This window comes from Pseudopodoces humilis, chromosome 10 (genome assembly GCF_049639895.1).
Source record: "Pseudopodoces humilis isolate 2021_Gansu_Grassland_sample_001 chromosome 10, ASM4963989v1, whole genome shotgun sequence".
Lineage (NCBI taxonomy): Eukaryota > Metazoa > Chordata > Aves > Passeriformes > Paridae > Pseudopodoces > Pseudopodoces humilis.
Genome location: NC_142209.1, coordinates 20,873,054 through 20,900,835, shown reverse-complemented (window position 1 = coordinate 20,900,835; position 27,782 = coordinate 20,873,054). Strand labels below are relative to the sequence as shown.

At 56.7% G+C, this 27,782-nt stretch overlaps 3 protein-coding genes across 9 annotated transcripts; all 3 read right to left on the bottom strand.

The window, feature by feature from the left end:
• Positions 1-704: 704 nt before the first annotated feature.
• On the bottom strand, positions 705-6,075 carry CDC20 (cell division cycle 20). The gene is made up of 11 exons (XM_005521060.3): positions 5,968-6,075; positions 5,419-5,615; positions 4,716-4,861; positions 3,989-4,085; positions 3,311-3,439; positions 2,792-2,988; positions 2,354-2,448; positions 1,786-2,017; positions 1,551-1,676; positions 1,275-1,392; positions 705-966 (listed from the first exon to the last, which is right to left on the bottom strand). Exons 1-11 carry the CDS (start codon positions 6,012-6,014, stop codon positions 788-790), a joined length of 1,563 nt encoding a protein of 520 aa, XP_005521117.2. The 5' UTR covers positions 6,015-6,075; the 3' UTR covers positions 705-787.
• Positions 6,076-6,216: 141 nt separating this feature from the next.
• On the bottom strand, positions 6,217-13,631 carry MPL (MPL proto-oncogene, thrombopoietin receptor). 6 transcript variants are annotated; one of them, XM_014250821.2, is made up of 12 exons: positions 11,772-13,631; positions 9,534-9,663; positions 9,022-9,197; positions 8,539-8,798; positions 8,306-8,462; positions 8,023-8,152; positions 7,578-7,750; positions 7,332-7,474; positions 7,046-7,205; positions 6,785-6,872; positions 6,578-6,665; positions 6,217-6,491 (listed from the first exon to the last, which is right to left on the bottom strand). In XM_014250821.2, exons 1-12 carry the CDS (start codon positions 11,872-11,874, stop codon positions 6,288-6,290), a joined length of 1,812 nt encoding a protein of 603 aa, XP_014106296.1. In that variant the 5' UTR covers positions 11,875-13,631; the 3' UTR covers positions 6,217-6,287. The 6 variants fall into 6 exon arrangements, with proteins under 6 accessions (XP_014106296.1, XP_014106294.1, XP_014106295.1 ...); XM_014250819.2 differs by having other exon boundaries at positions 8,023-8,462; XM_014250820.2 differs by having other exon boundaries at positions 8,023-8,462; positions 9,022-9,119.
• A 147-nt stretch (positions 13,632-13,778) lies between these two features.
• On the bottom strand, positions 13,779-27,753 carry TIE1 (tyrosine kinase with immunoglobulin like and EGF like domains 1). 2 transcript variants are annotated; one of them, XM_014250817.2, is made up of 23 exons: positions 27,168-27,753; positions 26,416-26,703; positions 22,104-22,214; positions 21,842-21,997; positions 21,618-21,749; positions 21,199-21,339; positions 20,863-20,991; positions 20,349-20,494; positions 20,073-20,217; positions 19,660-19,818; positions 19,350-19,487; positions 18,966-19,256; positions 17,671-17,961; positions 16,826-17,139; positions 16,516-16,726; positions 16,254-16,364; positions 15,959-16,149; positions 15,718-15,831; positions 15,484-15,554; positions 15,191-15,231; positions 14,975-15,071; positions 14,646-14,745; positions 13,779-14,402 (listed from the first exon to the last, which is right to left on the bottom strand). In XM_014250817.2, the coding sequence occupies exons 1-23, from the start codon at positions 27,211-27,213 to the stop codon at positions 14,331-14,333; spliced, it is 3,495 nt and encodes a 1,164-aa protein (XP_014106292.1). In that variant the 5' UTR covers positions 27,214-27,753; the 3' UTR covers positions 13,779-14,330. The 2 variants fall into 2 exon arrangements, with proteins under 2 accessions (XP_014106292.1, XP_014106293.1); XM_014250818.2 differs by having other exon boundaries at positions 16,946-17,139.
• Between the last annotated feature and the right edge of the window lie 29 nt (positions 27,754-27,782).

The window sequence follows — 27,782 nt, the reverse complement described above, 5'->3', positions numbered from 1 at the left end:
TCCCCAGCAGCCCCTGGCAATGCTGGTGCAGCTGAAGGACAGGCTTGATAGGTCTGTGCAGCCCCACTACCTCAGACACTGTGGCTCCACCATGCAGAGCAGCATGGCTGTTGCTCAGGTCAGGTAAGGGCTCAAATAGGTTGCCTGCAACTTGCTCCAGCACAATTCAGCTTGGAAAAAAAGGCATTGTTGCAGGTACAGGGGAGTCATGCTCTAACAAATGTCAGCTGAGTCCTGGTGCATGCAGCCTCAGCAGGGTACCAGGGCTTCCTGTCAGCAGGAGGGGAAGACAGTTCAGAGTTGTTGGAAGAATATGTGACTGAAGGCTGAGCACAGGGTTGGGGGTGCTTTGCATGGCAGGCAGGCTGGCTGTGGCAGTGTAAACTAACCTTTTGTTTTGGCTTTAGGCCAGTGCCAGCCCCTTTCTGGTCTTCAGGGTGATTACAGCTGCTGCTGTATGTTTCCCCCCCCTCCTTTTTCCAATTGCTATTCTAACTCCCAGCAGTATAAACAGGTAGTGATGGCTGCCTGTAGCTAACAAGACAAAGTGAGTGTTGCCTGCAGAGCCAGAGTAAGGCACCTGTGGTTGTGAGCCAAGACACAACAGAAACCGAGGCCACCATTTGCCCAGAGCCCCAGCCTCAGGGAGTAGTTTGGTCTGGGAACCATAGCATTTTCTTCCATCAGACTCCATTAAGAAAATGTCAAGTTAAGCAATTTATTAACATTTAAAATACTGTACAGTGTGTAAACCAAATATCCCACTCCCCACAACAACCCTCTGCTTTCAGCGGATGCTCTGGTGAATAATACTGCTTTTGGCACTGTTTGCCTTCTCTTTCTCCTTCTTCTTTATGGGGTCCATCTCAAAACAGCGCCAGAGTCGCAGTGTTTCATCAGCAGCTGCCGAGGCCACTGTTGTACCATCAGGGCTCATAGTCAGGTTCAAGATTCTGGCAGTATGACCTGAGGAGGAAGATAAGGGTGCAGTCAAGGCTGAGCTGATCAGCATCTATATATTTACTCCTGTATGCTCCCATGACCCCTGCCAGCTTGCATAGCTGCCCCCACACTGGCTGTGGCAGCATGATTTCAGACCCCAAGCAAACACTTGGAACAATGGTATTTCTTCCACAGCCCATGGGGCATACCTTACTCCCAGCCTCAGGCCCCTAGATACCATCCTGTATCAGTGATGCTGCAAGCTCAAAGCAAGGAGTGCAGCTTCCTTCAACCTCTAACAGCCCCCCCTTGCCCAGGCCATGTCCACCTACCTTGCAGCTCTGCAACCTTGGTCATTGTTGGATACTTCCATAGAACCAGCTGATTCTGTGCAAAGCCATGGCCCGAAATGAACTCCTTGTAGTTTGTTGACCACAGGATGGAACAGACCTGAGAAGAGGCAGGAACACAGGTAAGACAAACTGCTTGTGCTGATGCTTACCCACTCAGAGGTGAGCATTGCCCCCCCTCCTTTCCCATGCCTCTGGGCCTAAGGAGCCAGCAGCTCTGTGTGGGTGTGCTGCCAGAAGGTGTTGTTCATGTCTTACCTGGGAATGGGCATCAACAGTACTGAGGCAGGCACCAGAGCACACATTCCAGATGCGGATATGTCTGTCACTAGTGCCACCTCCAGTGGCTAGAACATTCATCTGCCATGGGCACCATGCCACAGCCTGAAAGAGAAGAGTTCATTTTAAGACATGCAAGAGGCAACCTGCACCCAGCCAGTGCTGCACATCTGCCTTGCACACAGCCATCTGCCCCTGGCAGCCCTGTGCTCACCTTGACAGCACCCTGGTGCTGAGTGAAGGTCTGTACAGGAGCAAAATCTCCACCCCCACCTTGGGTGCATGGCCAGACATTCACCAGATTGTCATTTCCACCACTGGCCAGGTAGCGGCCATCTAGAGACCATTTGAGTCCGCACACCTCCTGTGTGTGGCCAGAAAGGGTAGCCACATGATGCTCAGCCACTCGGACATCGTGGTGGTGGATGTGGCCAGTCCGTGCCCCGCTGCAGAGAGAAGAGAAGGCTTGCAGGGTCAGGCTGACACATTTTCACCCAAATCCATCTTTGTTGTTGCAAGATTGCTGTACCTGTCACTGGGTTTCAACCAGTGTTCCCAGCAACACTGGTCTGTTGGTGTAAGTGAAACACACAAGTTCTTTACAACTTCAGCGCCAAGCGCAATACAGAAGATATTCTCCTCACTCTCCCAACAGCTAAGACTGACTAAGAATCCTAAGCCAGGACAGAAGCTTCTCTCTGCCATCCCTAACCCACACCATGCTTGGACTGAAGGATAGGAATTTGCAACAGCTGGAAACTGCCCTTGACCCACTGCTTTACCTGGAGAGGATGTAGCTGTTCCAGCTGAGGGTTCCCACACGGGCACAATGGCTGGTCATGTTTCGGAGACGTTTCTGCTGCTGAATGTCCCATAGCTAGAGAGGCAAAGTAAAAAATTCTTCAGAGGAAACCCAGTCCTGTTGCTATGCCCTAGGAACCTCACTGCACAGACTCTGGTATTCAGCCTTCTCAGGATGGGAACAAAGAAAATTTCTAGCTCATGACTATAGCACAGAAGGTAATGCCACTTATCAGAAAACCCCCAAACCAAACCCTGCCTTGCATGCTGCACTTGGCTGCATGGGCAGTCCCACCCCACACCAGGGAAGACAAGTCAGGTGCATGGTGTCCTTTCTCTGCCAGCCAAGCTTTTTGTCCCCAGGCCCCACAATTCTGTCAATCCCTAGGAAACACCTCTAGTTTTACTCTTGCACTCACCTGGACCTCAGCACTACTTGTACCAACAGCAAGGTAGTTTCCTTCTTTAATCCATGACACAGAGGAAATGTAAACATCTGGATGCTCCATCTGCAGCAGCTGGATAATCTCCCCAGAAGCATGATTCCACAGATAAACAGAGTTGTCCAGAGCCACTGCCAGGAAGTTCTGGGAGCTCCAGTCTATGAGATTCAGATCTACAATTTGAAAAAGCAATGCAGGTTACACCATGCTTACCTAGGGAGCCCTGCCCTTCACCCATGCTGATGCAGCAGGTGTGTGTGTGCAGTCCTCTGGGTGTCACTATGCCCAGCTGGTGAGGTCAGGTACCCTGCTCCCAGTCATCTACACAGTGCCCTAAGCCACTGTTCCTGTAAGGCTACACAGGGACACTCCAGAAGTGGTCTGTGCTAGCCTGGGTGCACAAAATAATACAAGCTGCCCAGTTACACTGTCCTAGGGTCAGCACTCCGGTGCAGTGTTGTGGATGTCCAAGACTCAACCATGCAGCCCACTTACAGTAGTCATTGCGGATCTCTGGTGCATCCAAGATCCGGTCTGGCATTGATGGAATGTATCTGCTATTCTTCCTGCTGGATCCAGGCGTCATTCTTTGACTGTAGAGCACTTTCAGGTTATTCTGATAGCCTGTGTGCAGAGGAACAGGCTTGTTAACCTGAGTTAGGTTCCTCCCAGCTGAGTGCTGCTCACCCAACTAGGAATCCCCTGGAGTGAAAATAAAGTCCTACAAGATAGATTCACAAGTGTGAATGTGCAGTGTGCTAACATCACTGGCAGTTTGAATTGCTGGACAAGGGCGAGTTACAATTCCATCATTCATGGAAACAAATTTAACAAACACTTGGGGTTTTGTATCCTATTTAGTTACAGTTAAGCTAGAAAGTGCATAGCCGAGAGTTTGATGCTCTTGCAGACCTCAAGAAGGTTTGCAACCTGGAGTATGGGTGAGGAACCAGCAGTCATAGCAATTTTCCTAAATAAATTCTGTAACTAAATAACTGTAACTGTTATGCCCTCCCTCAACCTCAGGAACGCAAAGAGAGGAAACAACACCAGTGCGTATAGCTCTCAGAAACCAGCTGATTTCTCCTGTGACCACACACAGAGCCTCTGTGTTGCTGTTCCTCTGACCAGATCTCCCCTGCTGATTCAGCTCCCACAGACCCTGTATCGTACCTTCTGGAGCATTCTGTAGTTTTCCACTGAGACGGAGGATCTTTGCCTCTTCTACATCAAAACCATTCAGATTCACTGCCCAGGCTTTCTGTTGCTCCTATGGAGACAAATCACCCTCAGTCAAACGCATTTAAAACAACTCCCACACTGCAGTTAAAACAGACACCTAAGTCCCCTTCTTTTAGAATCAGGAGGTGTTCAACTGTGCTGCAAGGGTCAGCCACAGACAGGTAGATTGAAACAGTTTTCCCTAAGACTTTCACACACTGTCCTGCTCAGATTTTCATACAATGGCAAATTCAGTGTCGTTGCCAGTGGGAAAAGCCACAGCCACAAGTGATCAAATGCTTCATAAACAGATTTCAGAACAGTGTAAAACATTCCAGAAGCATTCCCTGTGTAGACATTGTCCTAGAATAGCTACCACCAGCAGTTTCACTTTGCATAGGCTCACAGCTTTGTGTTTTTGTTGCCTGCTATATTTTAAAGCCTCATTAGTCAAAAGCTAAATTTTGCTACCAGAAGCAGCATAGGCTAGAGTGTGTGGCAGTCTCCATAGCTCCAATCTCATCCTAAGCTCCCAAAGCCCAGAATTGCAAGTAGTGATGGCTGGGGCTTGTCAGTCCCACTTGATAGAACCTATAGTTTACTTCTTTGTAAAGGGTCAGGAAGGATGAAGTGTTCGGTAGCTGTTCTTGAAGTAACTGTAACTTAGAAACATGCTCACCTTCTTGGTAGGGGATTCCTCAGCAGGGTCATTCTCTTTGGTGAGGAGGAAATTTGCCATCTCCATCTGCATAGTGCTGCGGCTGGGAATGTAGCGATCCCCCCCAGCCTTTGTGGGAGTGCTTTGAATTTTGGATCCAGATTTGCCTGCATTCACATATGAAAACACTGTCTTACAGCTATTTAACAGCCTGTGTTAGAGCTTTCATGAGAGCAAACCCAGCACTCTTCCACATCACACCCACCAGACAAATTCTAGACAAGCAGGACTCAGATCTGATGCCACCCAGTCACAACTAACTTATATTTTTCCCCCTGCCACCAAACTCTGGTTAGGGACGATCAGGAAACAACTTGGGCCTAGTGCAACAATTCCAGCGTCCATAGATGAGGGGAGGATATAAAAACACTGTTACAGGATGTAAAGCTGTCAGCTGACAGTCCCACCCACACTTGTCCCAACATGCAGTTACGCCGGCAAGGCTCAGTTGGGGATCAGCAGTTCACCAGCCCCAGTGCTCAGAGCTCTGCCCGTCATGCTGGGAAGAAGGTGGGTGATTACCAGGAGCACAGCCCACCTCCTCCTGCCTGACCAGCAAGCCGGTGGAGCAGCGTGGCAGGGAGCCCAGAGCCTCGTGGCTACAGACAAGCAGCCTACGAGAAACTCCCGCACTCAACCTCTGCCGCTGATGGCCGGGACTCACCGGGTGTCTTGGACGGCGTCTTGCTGGAGCTATGGGAGCGATTGGCCGGCTTCATGGGCGACACGCCGACGGGGCTGGGCCCGGGGCCGCTCTCCTTGGCCTTGCGCTGCCATCGCGCAGGCGGAGCGTTCGGGATCGGCGTGTCCAGCTTCAGCAGCCCGTGCAGGTCCGCCTCGAACAGGAACTGCGCCATGGTCCTGCGGGCGGGCGGCGTCAGCCGGGCCCAGCGGCCGGGCTGCAGCCGGCTCCGACGGGCCCCGCCGGCCTCCTCACCACCGGACCTTCCAAGCCCTCCGGCCGCTCCTCCCCACCACCAAACACCCCCCGCTCTCCCCAACCGCTCCTCGAGGCACTTTCCGTCAGCCGACACGCCCGCCCTCCGCTCGTCGGGGCTCCCTTCCCTCAGCCAACATCCCTCCCAGCCGCTCTACGGGGCTGTCTCCGCTAAGGGACATCCACCCTTCCCCTCGCCCCCTTCGCCACAACCTTCCCGCTGGAGACTGCGCCTCAAAGCTGCCTCCCCGACCACCCCAGCCCTGCCTCACTCACCGCCGCCGCGCCGCCGCCGCTCGCCCGCCCCGCCTGCGCCGCAGCATTTTAAACGGCGCGCGGACGGGCCCCGGTTGGCCGCTTCAAACCCAACGGCCGCGAGCTGCCAGGCGACAGCCGCGCGACGCAACGCGATTGGCTGAGCCGTGGGGCGGGGCGGGGCGCTCAGCGCGTGCAGTTTGGGGGCGGGGCATGCAGGGCTGGGCGGAGCTATCCGGGAAGGGGCGGGGCTATCCGGCCCGAGGGGGCGGGGCTATGTGGCCCGAGGGGCCGGGGCGGCGAAGGAGGGACCAGGCGGGTGCTTGTGTGGGGACACGCGTTTATGGCGGGGTGGGGGCGGTCGTGGTTCCTCGCGGCTCCCAGCCACTCATGAGCAGGTAGGACTGGTTGGCGATGTCGGTGCTGGACAGTCGGCCTCCAGCGTGCTCCGGTGGCGGGCCCGCCTCGCGTCGCGGGCCGGGCAGCACCTCCAATAGACAGGGTACGACGGCCTCCTCCGGCGGCTGCTTGTCGAAGGGGCTGTCCTGGGGGGACACGCAGTGGACGTGGTAGGGGCTGCCCTTGGAGCTGCCCCCGGGGTGAGCTGAGCCGCCCTGATCCAGCCCCTCACCTGGCCGTGCTTGCTGCTCTCCTGGAGGAAGTTGCCCAGAGCACGGTGCAGGTCAGGAACAGGTGGCCAGAGTTTCTCCTTCACGTTGCTGGGTAGCGGGGAAGGGGCATCGAAGGTACCCTCAGACTTGGGGTGCCCTGATGCCCCGTGCAAGGTGCCCAGGCTTGGTGCTGGAGGCCCCCGCCCGCCCCCGGCACAGCCCTTTACCTGTAGAGGGAGGGGAAGGTGCACCGCAGCCCCAGGAGCACTGCTGAGAAGAGCAGCAGCACCACCGCAACGCTGGGGATGAGCCAGCCTGCATCGGAGGAGGAGCGCTGGAACTGTAGCCCTTCCCAGACTCACCACCTCTGAGCCCTTCGCAAACCTGTCACCCTCTGCCCGCTGCTCCCCACCCCGTTTCCAGCACTCTCCGTCTCCTGCGGTCAGCCGCCTGGCTGCTCCAGCCTCCAGCCCTGCCCTGTCCCTTACCCGCATCAGCCATGGCATCAACCACAACAGGTTTGGACCAGGCGCTCCAGCTGCCCTGGTACCAAGGCCCGCTGGGCTGCGCCCGCACCTGGGCGTGGTAGCGGGTGCCTGGTCGCAGGTCCAGGACTTCTTTCCTAGCTGCTCGTGGAACCTGCAGGACCTGCGGGGCACAGCCGAGCTGGAGGCCTGGCTGCTCTGGGGTGGCCAAGGCACCAAAGGGCGGGTCCCGGTTTGCCTGACCGCGGAGGTGGGCAGGGCTGCTCGGGGTATCCTGGCCAGGCCCTACCTTCCAGTCATGGCTGTTCTCCGTGGCATAGCGGACCTGGTAGTCCAGCTGCTCTGCCAGCAGCTCCAGGGGCGGCAGCCACTGCAGGCTCAGCCGGCCCTGCGACACCGTCGCCTGCACAAGCTGTGGGGCTTCTGTGAGCACTGTTGGTGTTGGGGACAGGCATGTGTCGCTCCTGTGAAACGGATCATGGGACACTGTGTCCCCTGTGAGCCAGGCAGGGGCTGTGGTGGCACTGGGACTCACCAGCCTGGTGCAGCCAGAAGGGTTCTTTGAAGTAGCTGAGTGTGGGCAGCATGTGGGTCCGTGTGACATTCACCAGGACGGAGATGGCACTGCCAGCCTTGGGCTGGAAGGTGCAGGCATGGGTGCTCTGTGCCCCCCTGCTCACCTCCCCGCACTGTTGCCATGCGTCTTCCCTATGGGAGGAGTGGGGAGCCAGTCAGTCCCACCAAAGCATTCCCACAGCCAGCATTCCTCCTCCTGCACTTGCCCAGGAAGGCTACTGCTGCTTGTAGCTGGAGGTGCAATGTGGCCAGGAGAGGTGGTGAGGAGATATGAGATTGGTGGTGATAGGCAGGACAGAGCAGAGCATCGGCAAGGGGCCCAGTGTGGGATACTGGGACCCAGCAGGACCAGTGGTCCCTGGGATGTGCCTGCCTGAGTGCCGTATGCCTGCCACACCCCTTACCTTGTGCCAGCCCCGCTTGGAGGTGGTCGGTAGAAGAGCTGGTGGGAGCTGTGGGGCTCTGCAGGGTCCCAGCTCCACTCGCAGTGCACGTGCCGCAGGTCAGGGGTACTGCAGCACAGCCCGATGTCTCCTGGGCAGGCGAGAGCCAGGGCAGGGAAGGGGCTGCTTCCCCTTGGCCCCCCAAAACTTGGGTATTGTACCTCACCTACAGCAGGACTCCCACCCGCTGCAGCCCCAGGCCTGGGTGCCTGCCAGCACCCCTGCAGAGGGGACGGCTGCTCACCGGAGGAGTGGGGCGTCTCTGCAGCCACTGCCTGCGACCAGGGCCCCCAGACGCCGTCCATGGAGGTACCGTCGGGCTTGCTGCGCACCTGGATGTGGTACCTCACCCCTGGCTGCAGGTCCCGGAGCACCACCCAGGTGTTGGCCTGGACCAGCCTCTGTAGGAGAGGGGCCAAGCTGAGGAGCAACTGCAGGCTCCAAACACCCCTGCCCATCCCTGACCCCTTTATATACCTGCCCCACTCCTGGGGAGGCTTCTCCAGCCCTGGGTGTGTGGGTGCTGACAGTGGACTGGATGGAGGGGTCTCCAGGGTGCTGCCCCCCGGGATTCAGTGTGGTGCTGCAGGGCACCCCTGGGGAGCTGGCAGGGCAGCACTGCACCTCGTAGAGGAAGAAGTTCAGGAAGTCAGCGAGGGGTGGCTGCCACGACACACAGATCTGCCCTGCAGCCCCAGCCCAGCGGGCCGTGATGTTCACTGGGGGAGCAATGAGACCTGCAGAGAACATGCCAGGGTGTTTGCCCTCCTGCAGCAGCCCCGGTCTGGGCAATGCCTGGTCCTGCTGGGGGACACATGGAAGTCCCCCCCAAAGCTGCCTGTGTGGCCAGCATGCAGGGCTCAGGGTGTTGCCAGCCCCTGTGGCAGGCAGAAGGTCAGGGGACCCAGATCTGGGGACTGTCCTGTTGTCACAGAGTATTGCCCAGTCAGAGGGACTCACCCACTGCATCCACGCTGAGCTCCCGCCAATACTTCGTGTGGTTTGTGGTGGCATCCAGGACACGGAGGTGGAGCTGGGTGAAGAGCCGCACGTCCTGGCTGGGGAAGACGCAGACATGTCGCTTCCCACCAGTCCCATGGTGCCACGTGGAGACCATGCACGCTGTGGGCGCATCCCTGAGGAATGGACAGCGGGGTCTTGCAGCACCTCACACCTCCTGTCTCAGGCCAAGCTTGAGGAGAGGGAATGTGGGGCACAGCACTGAGACCTCAGTGTCCCCAGCTCCTTTCCTGTGCCACCATCTATTGCAGGGCACCATCCCCTGTGGGACAGCCAAGGCCCCAGCCCTGCTGCAGGCTCAGTGCAGCCACAGTGGCTGCTGTGTAGCTTCTGTGGGCTCTCCATCTCTGCAGCTTGGAGCCACTGGGATGGCCCAGATTGCTGTGACACCCCGACTCTGCTGCTGTCTGTGCAGTAAGGAAGAGGCTGGGCTGTGTCCTACCATCCCCTACCTGCTGTACCAGTAGTAGAAGTGGCACATCCCAGTTGTTGTCTCCTCCTCATCCCAGAAGCAGGTGAGGTCCTCGAAGGAGCGGGAGAAACAGAGGATGTCCTCGGACAGGCCTGCTAGCAGCGCAGCGTCTGGGAGGAGTGTGGGCATGAAGGATCCCCTGGGCACAAACCCATCCCCATCTCACCTGCTTCCACCCGCTCCATGCCCATTGGCATGGGGGGCAGCCTGAGCAGGGCCACGGCACAGGTGCTCTCCACAGCTTGGCACATTGGGGAGGGACACGGCACCCACGCTGGCTGCTGGCTTGCACTGGGGTCCTGGCTGATGCAGGGCTCCCCCCGGCCCCACCATGCCCCCCTCCTCAGAACATGAGATCCTCAAGGACAAACAAACATCCCAAAATAGCCCTGTGGTTGGAGGGGAGCTCAGGGCACAGCGATCAGGGGGAAGCACCCCTGCCCTGCTCGTGCCGGAAGGTGCACGGAAGTGAGATAAGGAGGAGCAGCACCCCAGGGAAAGGGAAAGGGCCTGGGAGCTGGTGTGGGGGCATGAGGTCCTGAGCAGGGGGGATGCCCAAACCACTGCCCAGGGACTGCCCTGGGGGCATGTGGTTCTCTGTCCCCCTCAGTAAGCCATGCTCCCTGTCATTACACGGACAAACTGGAGCATCACACCATGCAGGATCTTCATCCGAAGCACTGGTAGCTCTGCTGACATATGGGTGTCTGCCCCTGTTGTCCTGGAAGAGGGGACTGCCCCAAGATGCAGATGTGTAATGCACAGGGGTGGTCTTGCTGCCCCCAGCATTGCTTCAGCAGTCCCTTCTCCCCCACTCCCTCTGCCCTGGGACCTCTTCCAGCCCTCTTCCTCCTCTTCCTCCTCTTCCTATTGGCATTTGCTGCCTTACCCAGGGGTTGCCCCCAACTTTGGGACCACACAAGTCCTCTGCCAATGTCTGCTGCATTTGCTGAGTGTATCCATTCTCTGCTACACACCCACTGCGCTGACAATTGAGCCCACCCTAGGCAAAGAATAAGTCACAGTTCTCAAAAGTTCTTGCCATTTTCTTGCTGTCCTGCTTGCCCTGTCCCATCTCTTGCCTTGAAGCCCCCAGCCCTGTTCCTCATTTCCCAGCCCTGTGTTGCTTTCTTCTCCATGCCCACTGTCCCATCACCACCACAGCCTCTCACCTGTTCTTCTCTTTTTGCCCCCATTACCCCACCCCAGGCCTCATCCTGGCTGCATGCCCTCACCCAGCTCCAAGCCCCAGGAGATGAAGTGGCCAGGTCCCAGCAGCTTGGTGGCACAGCGACCCACAGCATCAATGGGAGGCCACCCTGGTTCTGTGGGCTATCAGAGCATCTTTGCTGAGCACAGCCCATTTCTCAGGAAGGGCAGCTGCCCAGCTCTGCAGCCCACACCAGCCATGCTTGGGCAGAGCTGCCAAGCCAGCAGAGGGCTCAAGGCACAACGACTTTGCAGAGGCTGTGGGCAGAGAGAGGATGAGTCCTACCCTGACCCTCGTCCCACTGCCCCTATGGGAGTGACTCAAAATGTGCTCCTGAGTCTGTCCGGGCCAGAGACCCAGGGAGGGGGCAGGGCTGGAGAGACAAACAGGAGATCAACAGGGTTTTATTCAGTTAATGCTTTTTATGGTGTTACAGAAAGTTCTAAAGAGGCACTCATAGAATGCATGGAGAAGCCTGAAATGAGACAAAGTTGGGGAATGGCTCTGGCAGGTGCAGTGAGCAAGACTGGGGCCAGCTATCAGCTCAGATGAGGGTGTCCAGCAGGACAGTAAGATCACAGCAAGCCTGATTCAGGAACATGGGGTTAGCCTGGAAAGTGCCAGTGCATTGCCTGTGGTGCGGAGCTGTGCCATCAGATGTTGAGTCTTGCTCGAGCCCTTATCATGTCAAAACTCTGAGAACTTCTATTGCGTGAGGAGCCCCTCTGCTACCTGAACATGACTGGGAGCACCTGGCTGCCATCCCCAGGGGCAGCCAAGCACTGCTTGCAGAGAGCATGGATGTTCCTTTACTCCAAGCATCTCAGGGTCTCCCACAGGTGAGAAGGGCACTCCATTGCTCACCTAGAACACCCCCTGCACACCCTCCTGGAATGCCCCTTTCCCAATCCTGTAGATTTTGGCTGTTGTGAGGTACTCGCTGCCCACTGGCATTCTAGCTCCTCTCTGACCCATCCTTTAGGGGAGAAAATAGTCCCAAGGACCTACCTTGGGATGTCACTGGCTCAGGGGCTGACGGTGGGCTGCGGAGGCTGAGCAGGATGGCAGGGAGCAGTGAGAGCTGCCAGCCCTGGCACAGGCAGGCTGCCATCCTGCAACCCGTGTGCTGGAGCCACACGTGCCGCACTCGGCCCTTCCCAGTGTCCTGGGAGCTGCTGCGGCTCCTCTGGGCGATACCTTTATCTGGGAAGTGGTGGCTGTGCAGCTCAGGAAGCCTGGCTGGGGGCTCCCCCCTCCCCGTCACCAGCACTTCCCTGTGCCTGAAACCACAATGCCACAGCCCCTCTGCCGCCGGCTGCAGTGCCAAGAGAGACTGCTCCTATCAGATAGGTGGTATGTCCTGCCCTTGTGGCTACTGGCATGCTGGGAGGATGGGGTAGGAAGAAAAACAACCCCCAAGAAATTAGGGAGGCCCCTGTGTAGGGCAGGGCAGGCTGTTGGGGCTGTGCCACATGGGAGCATGGGATATGGCACAGGGGATGTGCCTCCATTGTGTCCTGTGGCATTCGGCCCCGGTGAACTCCAGGTCTGCTCTGCCAGCAGCACTGTCCCCATGGCTGTGCTGGGAGCAGAGCTGCAGGCACAGGGGGCAGAACCCACAGAGGTGCTAGTGGTGGTGGTGGTGCAGGAGCAGGGCCACCACAGTTAGGTCCCACACTCATGCTCAACCTCATGCCAGTCCACTGCTTGTGGTGGCTGGAGGGTCTCCTGCCCTGCCAGGGCACAGCACTGTTGCTGAGCCCAGGGGGCACCAGGCAGGACACAAGGAGCCTCTTGGAACTCTGTCCCCTGTGCACCAAGGCCAGGTTTGCTTCTTCAAGCCCAGCAGCTGAGGACAGCAACAGAGGCACTGAGCGGAGACAGGAGCACCCAGCCCCAACATGCCACTGACAAATTTTGTCAAAAAAAGCAGAAAGACCTAGGTGTGAGCAGGACTGGTGACACTGCCCTGGACACTGTTCCCAGCTGGGAGCAGAGGGTTTGCAGAGGCAGTGGCACATGTCAGGCTGTTCATGAGGGTCAGTCCCCATCACTGATTCACTGGGGACCTCAGGGATGGGGCAGAGAGGCTGCTCACTAACAGCTGCAGTTGACACCAAAGAGCACTGGAGAGGTCAGAATGGAAAATCAGAATGGTATTGACAGGGTTCAGAGACCTTCTGGGGATAAAAAACTTGTCCAGAAGGACAATGCAAATGCCCCTGTCTCCAGCAGGTTTACCAGGCTCTGCAGGAGCCACTCTTGTTTCTCGTGGGACTACAGAAGATGAATAGAAGAATAGAAGAATAGAATAATATAGAAGACATGCTGGACGGCATGTCCAGGGCTGAGCAAGCTGAAGCCAGCATAGGTGAAGCCCAACCATTCTCAGGGTAACAAACAGCAGCAGTGCAGGTGAGGGACCAAAGCCTGGGACAGGAGCTCCTCCAGGAGGGTCAGTGAAGAGCTCAGGTGACCCTTGAGGGATGGGCATGTCTGAACAAGCTGGTCAAACACAGCCATCACTTTGCCAGATGTGGGAAATTACCTGATGGCTTGGCACAGTGCTGGGAGGTGCCAGCTGGCCAGGAAGGGAAGGGTGTGGAGTTGCACAGCTCCACAGGACCCAGCTGGAGAAGCAGGGCCATCCCTTTAAAGAGCAGCCAGTTCAGGGGAAAGCTGCAGGAAAAATTTTCAAGCATACAAGGGGCAGCTGTGCACAGGAAGGACATAGTCTGTTCTCCATATCCCTTTGGGGACAAGACCAAGTCTTAAATTATGTGTGTGTGAAAAGATCCCAGTTGGATCCCAAGAGAACCCATCTCCATGGCAGGATGAGACCTGGGACTTCTCTGGGAATGCTGGACATTACTGGGTATTATCAGAGGACCCCAATGGGAACAGAATTCTGAGGAGTGCCCACCACAGCAGCAGATCACTGGGCCCCCAGATCCTGTTCCCCAGTGCTGTCAGTGGGGCAGAGCTGGGTCCCTCCAACACTCCTCTGGACACAGCTGTTGCATGATCTTTATTGTCTGTAAGGCAGAGCTGACACCTCTGAAGGGCCACTGCAGAGCTGGAGGCTGTGCGCAGTCAACACTGTCCCTTTGCACCTGCCAGGGTGGCCCCATCCCATGCCAGCAGTGCTGCTCACAACCCCTGGCACCACCTCAGGCCCAGAGCACGCTGAGAGTTGCAGGGTGGCCAGCTGCTGTGTTGCTGCTTCCTCCTCTTGCCCCAAAGCTTGAGCATTTGTGTCTGTGGGCTTAGGCAGTACCCTGGTTCCTGAGGGAGGCCCTCTCCTGCCTGCTCTGCTGCCAGCACCCTGTTGCCACTGTTGTCTTTGGGGGCCATCCCAGCATGCCCCCAGCAGTGTGGGGCTGTTAGTGGCTGGCACCATGACAGGGAAGGGATAGCACAGTCTTGCTGCAGGGAAGGCGCTCTTGGGAAGGGGCACTGCCATTTGGCTGCTTGGCCCTGGAGTGGGACGAGCAGCCCCTTGTCCCCACAGCACTGTTCCAGCAGGCTGGGGCCAGCGTTGCCCCTCTGAGCGGTGCCAGCGCAGCCTCACGCCTCCTCGGCAGTGGCATCGATCCCCGCGTAGGTGAAGTTCTCAAACAGGGCCATGTTCACGTAGGCCTGTGGGGGAATCCCAGTTAGGAGCCAGCTGTGAACATACCCACATCTACCTCCCTTCCCCACTAGCCTGCTCGTGGGCACTGTGCCCCATTGTCTCCTCACACCCTAAAAGTGACAGTGGGGTTAACCCTCACACATGGTTCTGCTGCTGGCCGTCCGGTCCTTGGGCCCTAGGGATGCTCCAGCATGTGGAAAAGCCCCGTGCCCTGCGGGCATCCCTCCTCCTGAGCCGCTAGCACTCACCTTCCTGGCCTCCAGCATGCGGATGAGCTGCATGGAGATCTGGGCGAAGGGAGGGCGCTCGTAGGGGCGGTCGCGCCAGCACTGCCTCATCAGCTCGTACCTGGGGGCGGAGAGTCGTGGGCGGCTCAGTGCGCGCAGGAGAGGGGACAGAAAAGCTCTTTGTGAGAGATGGGGGAAGCAGGCAGGAAACTAAAGCCCAGGAAAGGTGTTTGGGTGTGGGACCCCAGCCCATCCCTCAGCCACAATGCAGAGACAACCAGGCAGAAGCTATTGAAAGTTGGTGCGAGCCCTGTGGGTTGCCACCGTCAGCCAAGGCTCTGTCCACTTACACCTCGTCGTCGCAGTTGCGCGGCTTCTCCATGCGGTATCCCTGGGGCAGCTTCTCGTAGAGCTCAGCACACGTCATCCCGCAGTATGGTGTCCCCCCTACAGCCAGAAGCACACGGGCTGAGGAGGTGACAGTCCCTAGGGTGTTCCCCTGGGTCTGCAGGATAACCAGACCTACAGGGATCTGAGTGAAGGCAGGGGACAGAGCAGAGCCTTACCCAAGCTGACAATCTCCCAGAGCAGGACACCGAATGACCACCTGGAAAGGGAGGAGCCGAGGCTGTGACAGAGTGCGCAGCTGTGCCCCGCTGATGGGAACAGGGCAAAGCCCAGGGTGGAACGTGCAACCAGGGCTTGGGCTGAGACAGCAGCACCTCAGGGAGATGCACCAGCATCACCTCCCGCCCTTGCAGCAGCCAGAGCAATAGCATCGCCTCTCTGACTGCGCCAGACAGGGGTGGAGGCGGCCACAGCCATGCCCTGGCCTGGTGCCCCCTCCTGCAGCACTTACACATCGCTCTTGGTGGTGTACACGCTGTAGTTGAGGGACTCGATGGCCATCCAGCGAACTGGCAAACGGCCCTGGGGAAAGAGAGAGCAACCATCAGGGCTGTGGGACAGCCCCTGGGTGGAAGACAGCTGTGATCCAGTCAGTCCTGCCATGGTGGGTTGGTCACACTGATGGTGGGCATCCTACCCACCACACTGGTGCAGGCCCCATGGAGATGTTTCACTCCTGGCTCACCATTGTTTTCTTCACATAGACCTCCTCCCCTCTGGAGAGGCCAAAGTCAGCAATTTTGGAGGCCAGGTTTTCTCCCACCAGAATGTTTCTTGCTGCCAGGTCCCTGTGAATGAACTGAAAGGCAAGAGCAGTTAGCAGGAGCTACATGCTCCCTCCTGCTGGCCCCAGGGACCTCATGCCTTGATGGGGGAACCCCCAGGCCTCAGGGAAAGGGTGATCTGAGGGGCTTGCTGGGATGTACCTGCTTCTCACTCAGGTACTGCATCCCCTTGGCCACATCTGAAGCAAACTGGAGGAGCTGCTGGGATGTGAGGGTGGAGGCAGTGCCGTGCTCCTTGGCAAAGGCTGGGTCTGTCTCCAAGACTCGACTTTTGCGGAGGAAGTCGAGGAGGTTTCCATATGGAGCATACTCAATGGCGATGTACAGGTAGCCTGGGGGGCAGGAGGAGGTTGGGCTGCTGGGGCTCTCCCCGGCAAAAAGGAATAGACAGCTGGGCAGAGGTTGTGGGGCCGGGGTAGAATGGGACAGCCCTCACCCTTGTTCTCACAGGCACCCAGCAAGTTGATGATGTTGGGGTGATGGCCCAGTTTGCACAGCACCTCCAGCTCCCCGGCAAAGTCCCGATGGTCATTCTCTGAAGCAAACTCTGGAAGCAAAGGAGGGATGAACACCTCAGGCCTACAACAGGGGCCTGTCCTCTGCTTCTCTGCAAATGACTCGCTTCCCAGTGCAAGCATGGCCCAGGACACAGCTGCAGCGCTCAGCCCACCCTGCCTGCCTCCCCTTTCAGCACTCACCTTTCAGCATCTTGATGGCTGCATTCATTTTCAGGCCATCCTTTTTGATCATGGCCCTGATTACCTGCCCAAAGTTGCCCTCCCCAATCATGTCCTCAAACTTGATGTCCTCCCACTCCAGGATGGGGTAGCTGAGGGGCTCAGGCTGTGGCTTGGGCCGGCGTGTCAGGGTCAGGGTCCCTGAGTTGAACTGTAGGATGGTCTCTTCCCCCTGGCAGATGGAAGCGGGTGAGGTTAGGGGCACCAGGCACCTCTGCCCACGCGGCAGTCCCAGCAGGACAGGAGTCATGGGCAAGGGCGGGCTCCGCACCCTCTCCGTGTGGAAGTGAGGTCTGGCTGCATCCGGGCTGGAGGCTATGGAACGTGACCTGGATCGGGCTGGGATGTGGGGAGCAGGGGACACGGTCCTGGTGGGGCAGGCGGCACTCACCGAGCCAGACTGGTACGTAAAGGTGCGGCGCCGGTGGAAAAAATTCTTCTTGATGAGGAAAAGTGCCAGGAGAGCAAAGAGGATGGTGAAGCAAGTGACGGACACAGAGCCAACAATGGCCAAGAGCAGCTGCTGGTCTGTTCCCGCCTGCTCAGTGCTCTGGCTGCCCAGGCTGGGCGGCACACTCAGTGCTCCTGCCAAAAGGAGGGATGGAGGGTTGTGGTCGATGGTCAAGCCCCGCTTGGACTGTACTAGTGGCCAACAATGATGACAGCAGCCCTCTCCCAGCACCCAGACCCCCAATGAAGATACCATAACGACATCCTGAGCTCCTGGTGCCACAGTGGCACAGAGGAGAAAGTGTCACAGCCCAGCTCCTGGCACTGAACAACTGGTTTCTGGAACTCCAACCAGCTTTGGGTCAAGCCATGATCTCTTCTCATGCTGGCTCTGCTCTGCTCCCCTAGCCCCTTGATTCACATCCCCCACTGCCCAAGGCAGAGTCACTCTGTAGGTGCCATGATGTCATCATGCCACTGCTGCCCCTGTAGGACTAAGAGGAACAGGTATTCTTAGGACACAAAGAGTTTTGGTCTTGGGCTACTGCTTCGGAGCCATGTTCAGAGGTTACCACAGGCACCCCAACCACTCTTTTCTGACCCAGAATCTGAGCCCAAGCTGCAGCAGAGCTATGAGCCCCCTGCCTGCTGGGACACCCCTCTCACCGTCCCCAAGGGTCTTGGCTTTCACGGGCTGGCTCCATTCCCCTGGAACATGGGAGTTGGCACGGACACGAAACTGGTAGCTGGTGCTGGCGTTGAGGCCCCCAACGATCTTGGTGGTCTCAGCGCCGCTGTCGGTGTCAATCCATTGGGGTTCACTGGTGCCCCCCACCTGCTGCAGCTCCACAATGTACTTGGTGATGCCCCCGTTGGGGTACTCAGGCACCTGCCAGGAGAGCCTGACGGCAGTGTCGGACACGGGCTCTGCCGAGAGCAGCTGCGGGGAGGAGGGCCCTAGGACCAAGAGAGGAGAGTGTTAGTCCCAGAACAGGGCTCCTCGTGCTGCAGGGCTCAATGCTGCTGCTAGGATTGGACCCTGTGGATGGTAATGACAACCAGAGCCAGGTCAGCTTTGAGGGATCTTCAGGGACCCCTGGGCCCTGTTTGGAGGAGGTGGAGGTGCTCTCCATGTACCACAATGAAGCAGGACTCTATCCCCAAATGTTCCAGCCTGAGGTCTAGATGCCTGTGTATTGACTAGCTCTTGTGACATTTTATTTCTTCAGGCCTCCCTCACATACTGTGCTCCCACCACCTCCTTTGGGCCCTATCCAGCCTGCCCACATCCCTAACCCCAAATTCCCAAGTCATACAAAGCTCTTGCAAGCAGAGGAGAGTGGAGGAAACCTCTCATCCCTCAAGCCTGATGCCTCCCAGTCCTCTCAACACGTACTGTATGGTGTGAAGCCTCCCCAAAGGCCTTGCACATACCTTTCCCCTTGGTTGCCAGAAAGCTTGGTTAGGCAGGTGTTCTACCTCCCCATGGTCTTCCACCCACTTCAGGGGCTGCATGTATGTGTGTGCCCACAAGTGGGACTGTAGGGCTCCCTAGGCCCCAGTGACCACCCAGCAAAATTACCTGGCAGCAGGGTTAAAGCACACCAAAGGGAAATATTTTTTTCATGCAGAGTATAATTATATTGAGGAACTTATTGCTACAGGGTATTGTAAAGACTGCAAGTATAGACAGGTCCATCAGGGTTTGGGCAAGGGTACAGAGACCAGATCTATTTGTGACCTGAATGTCATGTTCAGCTTAGGATGTTTCTCAGCTCTTTGGTGGTGGAGGCTGCAGGATCTACTGAGGAAAGGAGGGTCCATTTTCCCCAAACAGCTGTTCATGTTCTATCAGAGATGGGATAAGGAGCTGCCAGATCTGGGGATGGTTGCTGTTACAACTATAACTGATTTATCATTGTAATTCCCTGTTATAGTTCCCTGCATTGCTCTGGACCCACCTTTGCTGTTGATCACGACCTTATAGGGGTCAGAGGGCGGCCCCAGGCTGGTGCAGTGGTACACCAGAACCTCCAGCCTGTACTCCTTGTTAAACTCCAAGTCCCCGATGCGGGCAGAGAGCACAGAGATGGACGTGATGTTTTTCTCAGAGACCAGCCGCCTTGCAGAGTCGAAGAGATGGACAATGAACCCATGTGCTGGCTCATGGTTGCTTGGCAACTTCCAGTTAACATGAAGTATGTTTTTCTCTTCTATGGACCAGCCTTCAATCACAGGCTTGACTGTGGGCTCTGCAAACAAAAAGGCAGCAAAACCTCACAGTGCATCAGCTGTGAGACTTTGCAGGCTCTGTGCTGTGCAGGGTCAGGGAGATGGAGGCTCACCAAGGCAATCAGTCACCATGATGGCTTCGGGACCCTTGCTGCCCTCCCCTCCAGCCCCTGGCCGGCTCAGCTGCACCTTGACGATGTAGGCGGTCACTGGCCGGAGGTTCATGAGGGTGATGTTCTCGCTGTTGTCGACTGTTGGCCAAGAGAACATGTCAAAACCATACCCATCATCTAGAGTCTGCCCTGCCAACAGCATCCTCCTCAGCATCACCATGGGGAGCCTGGTATTGAGACATCTGGCCACCTCAGACCTCACCCTCCCACACAGGTTCTATCTGTGTCCCCCAGCCCTGCAGACACATACCCACAATGGATGACCATGCTGAATTGTCATCCTTGGGCTTGTAGAAGAGCTTGATGGAGGTGATGGGTCCATCACCAGAGAAGCTGTCCACAGGTGACACCACAAGCTGGCGACTCTGCTTGGCCAAAAGCCGGGGGGCGCTCAAGGGCACTGGTGGCACTTGGGGGGAAGAAGGGAATGACACTGGTGGAACTGGGAGCAACAAGAAACAGAGTGTGGATACATCTGCCACGTCTTGGCTCCTTCCACCTTTGTCAGGAGAGTCTTCCATAATCACCCAAACCTGTCTGCTGGCACTGCAGCCCACGATGGGAGGCACCCAGTCTGGCACAGGCATGGTATTGCCACACCACGCTGGCTACCTCCCTCAGCAACCCTGGCTTGTCCAGCTCATGCCAGCACACTTCCCTCACCTCGGATATTGACCTTGACTTTCCGGCTGTCCTGACCCCCGGTTGTGGAGACCCGGCACTCCCAGAGCCCCGTGTCCGCCTTGGTCAGGTGCCGCACCTCAAACTCACAGGTGATCTGCTTCGGCTCGATGATGGTTTTGATGACCTGAGGCACAGAGGGTGCTGTGAGCCCCTGGCTCAGCCCCCCATCAGTCTGAAGCTGCCCAGCAGCCCCATGTACTCTTGAGGGAGCTGTCAACATGGAGAGGGTGGTGGGGCAAGGGCACGGGGCAGTACCTTGAGCACAGTGCCATCAGCCTTGCGCAGCTCCACGCTGTCCCTGGTGGGCAGTGGGTTGCCAATGGCCACGCAGCTGATGATGGGCTCTGAGCCCAGGTTGAACTCCAACTCTGAGGCCAGTTGGATGATCTGGGGGAACCGGTCTGGTACACAGAAATCAACATTAGGGCTGGCCCTGCTCCTCCCTAGGCACAAAAAAGCCTGGCACCTTTTCTTGGACCCAGATGGTGCCAAGGGAAAGGTGATGGATGCTGTGGTCCAGCCCCGATCCCCACCCCACATGCTGGGCTCAGAAACACTCTCAGCACAGATAATGCTGGGATGGCAGACCAGATGTTGCCCTTGCAATGTCCTGGTTTCCACAAACTTGGAGGCTACTTCTGCAGGCCAGGGTCCTGCTGAACCAGCTGGTGAGACCAATAGCCAATGGCCCCCCCAGTCACTAGTGAGGAAGGAGTCAGCGTCTTGATGGTTGGGATGGAAACATATGACAGACCTGTGCCAGTCTCACCTGACTTCTCACAGTGCTGCCCATGCCAGCCTGCAGGGCAGACACAGCCACTGAAGCGGTTACAGCTGCCTCCATTTTGGCAAGTGCACTGCAGGGCACAGTCAGGGCCATAGAATCCTGAGGGACAGGCTGTGGGAAGAGAAGAGCTCATTGCTACCCCTGGCCATGGCACAGGATCACAGAGAGAGCAAGCAGCTGATGCAGGCAGCAGTACTGCTCAGCCTGTGCCAACCCTCAGATGCGGAGAGGTTTGCAGAGGTGCTGCTGGAGAGCAGCCAGGCCCTGGAAGAATCCCAGGCTGGGTGGGAGAGCTGATGGACACCCATGTCCCTGTACCTTGGTCACAGCGGGAGCCACTCCAGCCTGAGGCACAAGAGCAGCCGTAGGGGTCAAGCAGGCAGAAGCTCAGTCCCCGGCAGCCCTGGGCTCTCTGGCACGTCTCTTGGCAGTTGCGGCCAAACTGGCCTTCCTGGCAGGCTGGAAAAAGAAGCATGGTCTGCCCTCACCCACCATTCATCCATGCATTTACTGCTTGTGCATGGCACAGAGCTGGCTCTGGGCCCCAAGCCTCATCAAGGAGACATGGGACCCATGTGGGTGCTCCAGCCCTGGCCCAAAAACAGAGGGCACTGAGGGTGGGGAAGTGCTGGAGATGAACATGGTGTTTCTAGACACAGTGCTCAGGTCTAGGGGTGAAAGAGAGCCCTCACATGTGCCCTGGGCACAGCACCCAGTGCAGGGCAGGTGGAACCCACCTCTCTCACAGCGGGTGCCCATGAACCCTGGAGGGCAGATGCATTCACCAACATGGTCATGGCAGATGCCACCGTTCAGACAGTCGGGACAGTCCTTCTCACAGGATGGTCCCCATTTCTTCGCAGGGCAGGCTGCAGAGAGAGCAGAGGGAGCCAGAGTGCCACCTGCTGCAGGGCAAGGGTACGCCTGTCCCCAGTCCCCAGGCAGCCAGGGCCCTGCTCACCTCTCACGATGAGGCGGTAGAAGGCACTCCACAAAGGGCTGTCCCCCATGAACGTGGCACTGTAGACGCCGTTTTCGCTGACACTGACATTGGGGAGCGTCAGGACGACGTGGTCATCCTGCACCTCACCGCGGTCTGTGGTCTGGTAGTAGGTGCCTGTGAGGGGACAGAGGGTTATCTGTGACCTCCCGTGCACCCAGGCCAGCGCCAGGCACCAGCTGGGAGCAGCTCCAGCCTTGTGTCTGCTCTTGGAACCACTTGCCATTTCTTTTCCACATAACATCTGTCTCCTTCCTCTTGAGGATTCTGGCAGAGAAGGTGGCCACCTCGGCAACATTCACAGACTGTGTGGCCTTCACCGGGAAGAGGTGGGCTGCAGAGGAGGAGGAGGCACAAGTTGCACAGCAGTCACCCCCAAGGGCACTCACACCCGAGGGCAGTGCTGACACCCTCAGACCAGTCACACCAGGATGCACCCTGGCACAGCCCAGCACCCACCACATGTTTCTTCTGGAATGTTATGACACATTTCCCTGTTTGCTCCATGTTGGACCCACGGCCCCCAAAGCTTCTGCAGGGACAGGGCTCCCTTTCAGCCCCTTCAGGCAGACACCAAGGAATGAGATTTGGCACCCTGCCCTCTGACCAGCCCACCACTTGCACAGGATGCTGCTGGCAGCAATCTGGGGAGGAGACATCTGGGACAAATGTGTGTGGTGCACCCCTCCTGCTGGTGAGGTGTGGAATGCTGCAGGCAGGGAAAGCAGGGCAGCTGAGGGGAATTAAGTGTGCAGGAGGATGCACTCCAGCCCCGAGGACCAGCAGCCCCGTCATGGCTGTTTTCCCTATTCCCCAGGTGCTGGGGCGTGCAGCAGTAATGAACTCCCAGAGTATTAATGTGAGTCAGTCAGACCCCAGCCGGAGCACACACAGGGCTATAAATACCTTAAGGCCTGGGAAACCAAGCCCTGGGCGTGCCAGGACAGACACAAAGGAGGACACAGGCGGCTGCTGGCTTTTGGAGCCTGGCAGTACTCCAGCTTGCACACACTAAAAGGAGCCACGCCGGGCTGGAGCTAAAACACATCCAGCCCTGTATCGTGCTCCTCTGAGGCCAAGGACCAGGAGGAAGCAGCACACGCCGCAGACGCCCAGGGAAGGGCACTGCAGGTCACACTTGGCAGTAGTTTCTCAGAATTGCCTCCCCACCTATCCGTCTAGTTGGGAACTTTCTCCCATGGACTTTGAAGCCTCCAGTGGAGTGGTGGACTCACAGATATGGCCCTCACTCTTTTTTCACTCCACCTCACTCCCTGGAATAAATGGCGACAGTTCCCTGGGGATCCCCAAACAAAACACTTTGCATTTGCACACACTGATTTACCACGGGCACGACTATTGCGCACACCGAGTCACTCCATCACTGCAGCCCTCCCTGGCTGCATCTCTCCCCTGTCTCTCTGTCACTCCATAGTTCAATCATTATTTCCCCAGGCAGCTCGGGGACAGCAGCCAGCACAGCTGCTTGTTCAGCTCTTTGCACCCACAGTTGGTGACCCAGCTCTATGCAAAGATCTCATGCCATGCCAGTGAGAACTCCCTCATGTGACAAGGACTGCTGTCTCCCTGAGAATCAGGCCTTCAATATTGTTTTTTACAAGTTCTAGCCACTTTCCCAGGAGAGTAACTATAAACATAGGTGTTTATACATTCCATTAAAGATATGCCTTTTGATGGATGTCTCTCATGGCCAGTGTGGTCGGGAAGGTGTTCACCTGACTATCCAATCCCTGGTCGTGGTCAGAAACTGATAAATGCTGACAGAACAAATAAACGAGAATTATTCTTTCACCACACCTCGAGCTGCGTTTGTGTGAACCATTTCATGACCAACAGTGACAGACCACTTCTATTCTTACTCTCCCTTCTTTTAGACAGTTATTTACCCATGCAAAGATCTCTCCTGCTACCCCCTGGGTGCAAAGTTTATCTCAAAGAAACTTTGAAAGGGAGTTTTCCCAGTTTTCTCCAGGAATCTGAGTAGATAGTATCAAATTTGGTCTTCCACTGCTGCCACCCCAGAGACCCTACCACTGCAAACTCAGCTACCTCTTTCTCAGGGACCAAACAACCACATGTCCTGCTCTTTATTACAGTTTCTGATAATTTGCCAGGTCCTGACTTGAGTTTTCAGGCCTGTAACTCCCTACCCAGAATTTTTTGGAAAGTCTGGGTTCCCAAGGGCCCAACACAACCTTGCTCACTGCACACCCAGCCTGGCAATGTCTTGCTGCTCTGTTCTGCTATTCATTGCCTGTCTCCTGCTATCAACAGTGGCATTTTAGACAGACCCCCCAGAAAATTTTCCCAGCTTTTCTGTTGTGCACACAGATACAAAAAATCTTAAAAATGTTGGTTTTCTGTAGTTGTTTTTCTGGGTGTCTTCCTGCTCTGGAAAGTGTAGCTGAAATTGCTTCTCAGGATCATTTTGGTTTGCTTTACTTTGTTTTTTTAGCAATGCTTCCAAAATTTATCAAACCTCCTAAGTTCTTCTCCATGCATGACCTTTTGGGAGCTGCCAGCTTTCCTCTAACAGCATTCCCCACCCACTGTTTCGTTGCCCTGGCCTGCTTTGGTGTGTTCTCAGGCTAAACAGGAGAGATGAGATGATACACCAAGTCCCTTCAGCGGGTTCTGTATCCAGCCCTCCTGCAAACATGCAAATTTTTTGCTTACTAATTCCTTTATTTGTCTTAACTTCTCCTCCAAACAGAGCAATAGCAGCTTCTTTAGAACTTGTGAAAGAGACACCTTTTTGGCACTTGTAACTCCCACAGGGGCTTGAACCCATGCACTGACTAGCTCCTCCAAAACACTATTTTGGCCTGGCTAAGTGGACCCAGGAGTGGGACTGACTGAGTACACCCCACTAAGGGAAACACTGTCCCAAGGATGGAGCCTTAGAGCCGTGACCTCCATCCACGATCTATAAACAAGTGTAGCATTCAGAGGCTGCAGGATCATGTCCAGGGAGGCTACAGTTACCAGTGACTGACATGGTCAGGAAACCATTTATTCAGCACAGGAACAAACTCAGCTTAGATTCAGAGACAGAGAGCCCCGAACAGAGGCAGGGTGATGGGTTTTGTGGGACAGAACCAGGGTGGAGTTTAAGGTCAGGGACTAATAGGGACATAGCAAGGGAGAAACTGCATGGGCTCAAACCAAATCAAACACCCGGGCTGCCACCCCACGAGGGGTCCGGGGTGGAGCAGCTCTTCCCGGGCTCACAGGGCTCATCCCCTGAGGCAGAGCAATGGAATTCACACTTCCCGGGCTTTAAAGACAACCTCTCACTTTAACAATGCTTATCTGAAACTAAATCTTTGCCTCCCTTGGCGGGGGGCACCTCACAACTGCCCCTTTTCTTCTATTAAAATTTGATTAGGAGCTTAGAATGTTTCTAAAATTTACACCATAGAAAACCCAACCCCCCCACAAAGAACCCGCCTTGCTTTGTGGGACACTAAAAACAAACAAGGACATCTGGGAGTGCAGCAATCCCTCTGTGCTCCTCACCCCATGCTGCTGATCATGTCTCCCACACTGTCTCCATTCGGCTCTGCTCCATTCCTCAGTGCCACCCTGCTTGCTCAGACCATCCGTCTCTGTTTCCGATTGGACCACTGCCATTTTTCAGCTTGAATCTCTTGACATGGACAAAAGCTGAGCGCTGCTCCCTGGGGGATGCTTGGGCCCTACCAGCAGCCTCTGTGCACCAGCTTGGAGACACTCGATCTCCTTGCTGAAGCTGTGTCTTAACACAGGCAGGGAAACTTGTATTCCCTCCTCTTATTCTCAGCAAAAGGTTAAATATTTTAGCTAGACTTTCTGAAAAACAGCCAGAAAGCACCCTGAGGCAAACATCATAGAAAATTTCAAGTTTTGCAAAGTCTCAAGCACAGGGAGGGGAGGTCAGAGGGACAGTGTGGAAGAGTGCTGCCCCAAGTGGTATCCCTGCTGCTGGTCAGCCCAGGGATGCCCTTTCAATTCTTATGGCCCAAAACAGGAGTGGGAGAGGAGCCCAGCACTGCTCTTGGCTACAGTGCAGTATGGCAGTGCCTCTCAGCAAGCCCCACTGCTGGAGTGGTGACGTGCTACCCTGGGATGGTGTTTGCCCAGCACCTGGGGAGGTTGCCAAAGATCTGCCCCAGCACTACCTCTTCCCCTTGAGCCTGTACTGGGGGCATGGGCTGGCACAGCTCCAAAGGGCTGCCCCCTGCTCTGGTTAATGATTTCTAGATCCTACAACCTCCTCCAAGGGCACTCAACTTCCTCTTGGACCTTGTCCTTCTCCCAGACACCATTACAAACCCAGATGGCTCCTCCATGCGGCTCGGCCATGCTCCTCCAGCTGTATATCCCTTCCACCTCCACCCCACCGGTGCTGGTGGACCCCAAACCTAGCTTATGGGTCACCACTGTCCACATACCACCCTGGCTGGTACTGGGATTGTGAAGCACAGGGCAGGCAGGTTCCCTGACTGCTCCTGCTGCCCCCAAAAGCCACTCACCATTGTGGCTGTTGTGCACGTAGACCACCTGGGCCTGCTCAGTCGGGGTGCGCCCCAGGCAGTAGAGGATCCCCACTGGGTCGCCCTTGGAGAAGCCCCTGGCCTGGACTTGGTTGCTGCGGTTGCGGTAGTTTTGGAAGCCCATTTTGGGATGGGTCATCACGATCTTGTTCTCCCGCTCGATCTGCAGGTAGCTCACGTCGCGCTCCCCCATGACACAGGAGAGGAAGAAGTCGGAGTGGGACAGGCTCTGCACGTTGGCAATCAGGGTGATGTCCAGGATGGCCCCTGGGGTGAGGGAGCACAAGGGTGTGTCACCGCTGGGCAAGAGCATGGCCACACCAGCCCTGTCTCAGGGCCAGATCCTGTCACCCAGATGTCTCCCCCTTTCCAGGACATTTTTGCCACCCCCATCCCAGAAGGCACAGCTAGGGCAAAGCAAGGTGGGTTGCAGATGCACTGAGATGACACAGTGGGCAGTTCGTTCTCCTTTTGGAGACACCAGCTGGATCAGCTCCCCAACATGAGCCACGTATGCATCAGAATGGGGGTCATGGGGTGCCTCTCCTCCCATGTCAGAGATAGGCAGCCAGGGGCCTCTAAAGGCTCCAAATGGCTGATCACAAAGGGATGTTTCCTCCCTCCCAACCCTGTTCCGATGGCGCCACTGAGTTTCCACAGCTGCCTCGTCCCACCAAGCCACCGTGAGGCAGGGGCTGCTCACTTGGGGCAGACAAAAAGGGGCAAGTTACCTGCCAGATGTGGGAAGAGAAGTAGAAGATAAACCTGGAGTCCCATATCCTTGGAGCTTGTTCCGAATCTGGCAGAGGTCAGAAAATCCCCAGCATTTCCTGGCTATGGGGGTCAGAGCTGGAGGCTGTGGCTGCCTAGGAGCTCCACGTGAGCGGCAGCTCAGGACCGCTGCTCCCTGCCCATGCCCCCCGTCTCTTCTCCATGTTGCTGCTTGACTTCCAGGGCAGCTGTCCTGTGGTGCATAGCCTGAGCACAGACAGAGAGATGCCCCCGTTTCTGCTGGCTCCGTGGCAAGCCAGCTGCTGGCGAGCAAGCCTTGCTGGCCAAGGGGCCACCGGGGTCCCCTGCCTGGTGGCAGCTCTTCCAGGGAAAGGCACCTGCCCACCCCTCCAGGGGCTAGGGCTGCACGCTCAGGGTTCCCTGAGCCATGCTGAGCCCCTAGCCCAGGCAGGAGGTGTCCCAACCCTGCTTTTTGTCCGAGGTTCAGAGTGCCTCATGCCCCAGCCCTCCCGGGCAGCGGCATCCCCATCCCCTCGGTGCAGCCCGGCGGCTGCTGGCTGTGGGAAGGGCTCTCTGGAGCAGGGAAAGGAAAGGGGCCAAGGGGCCGTGGCTGG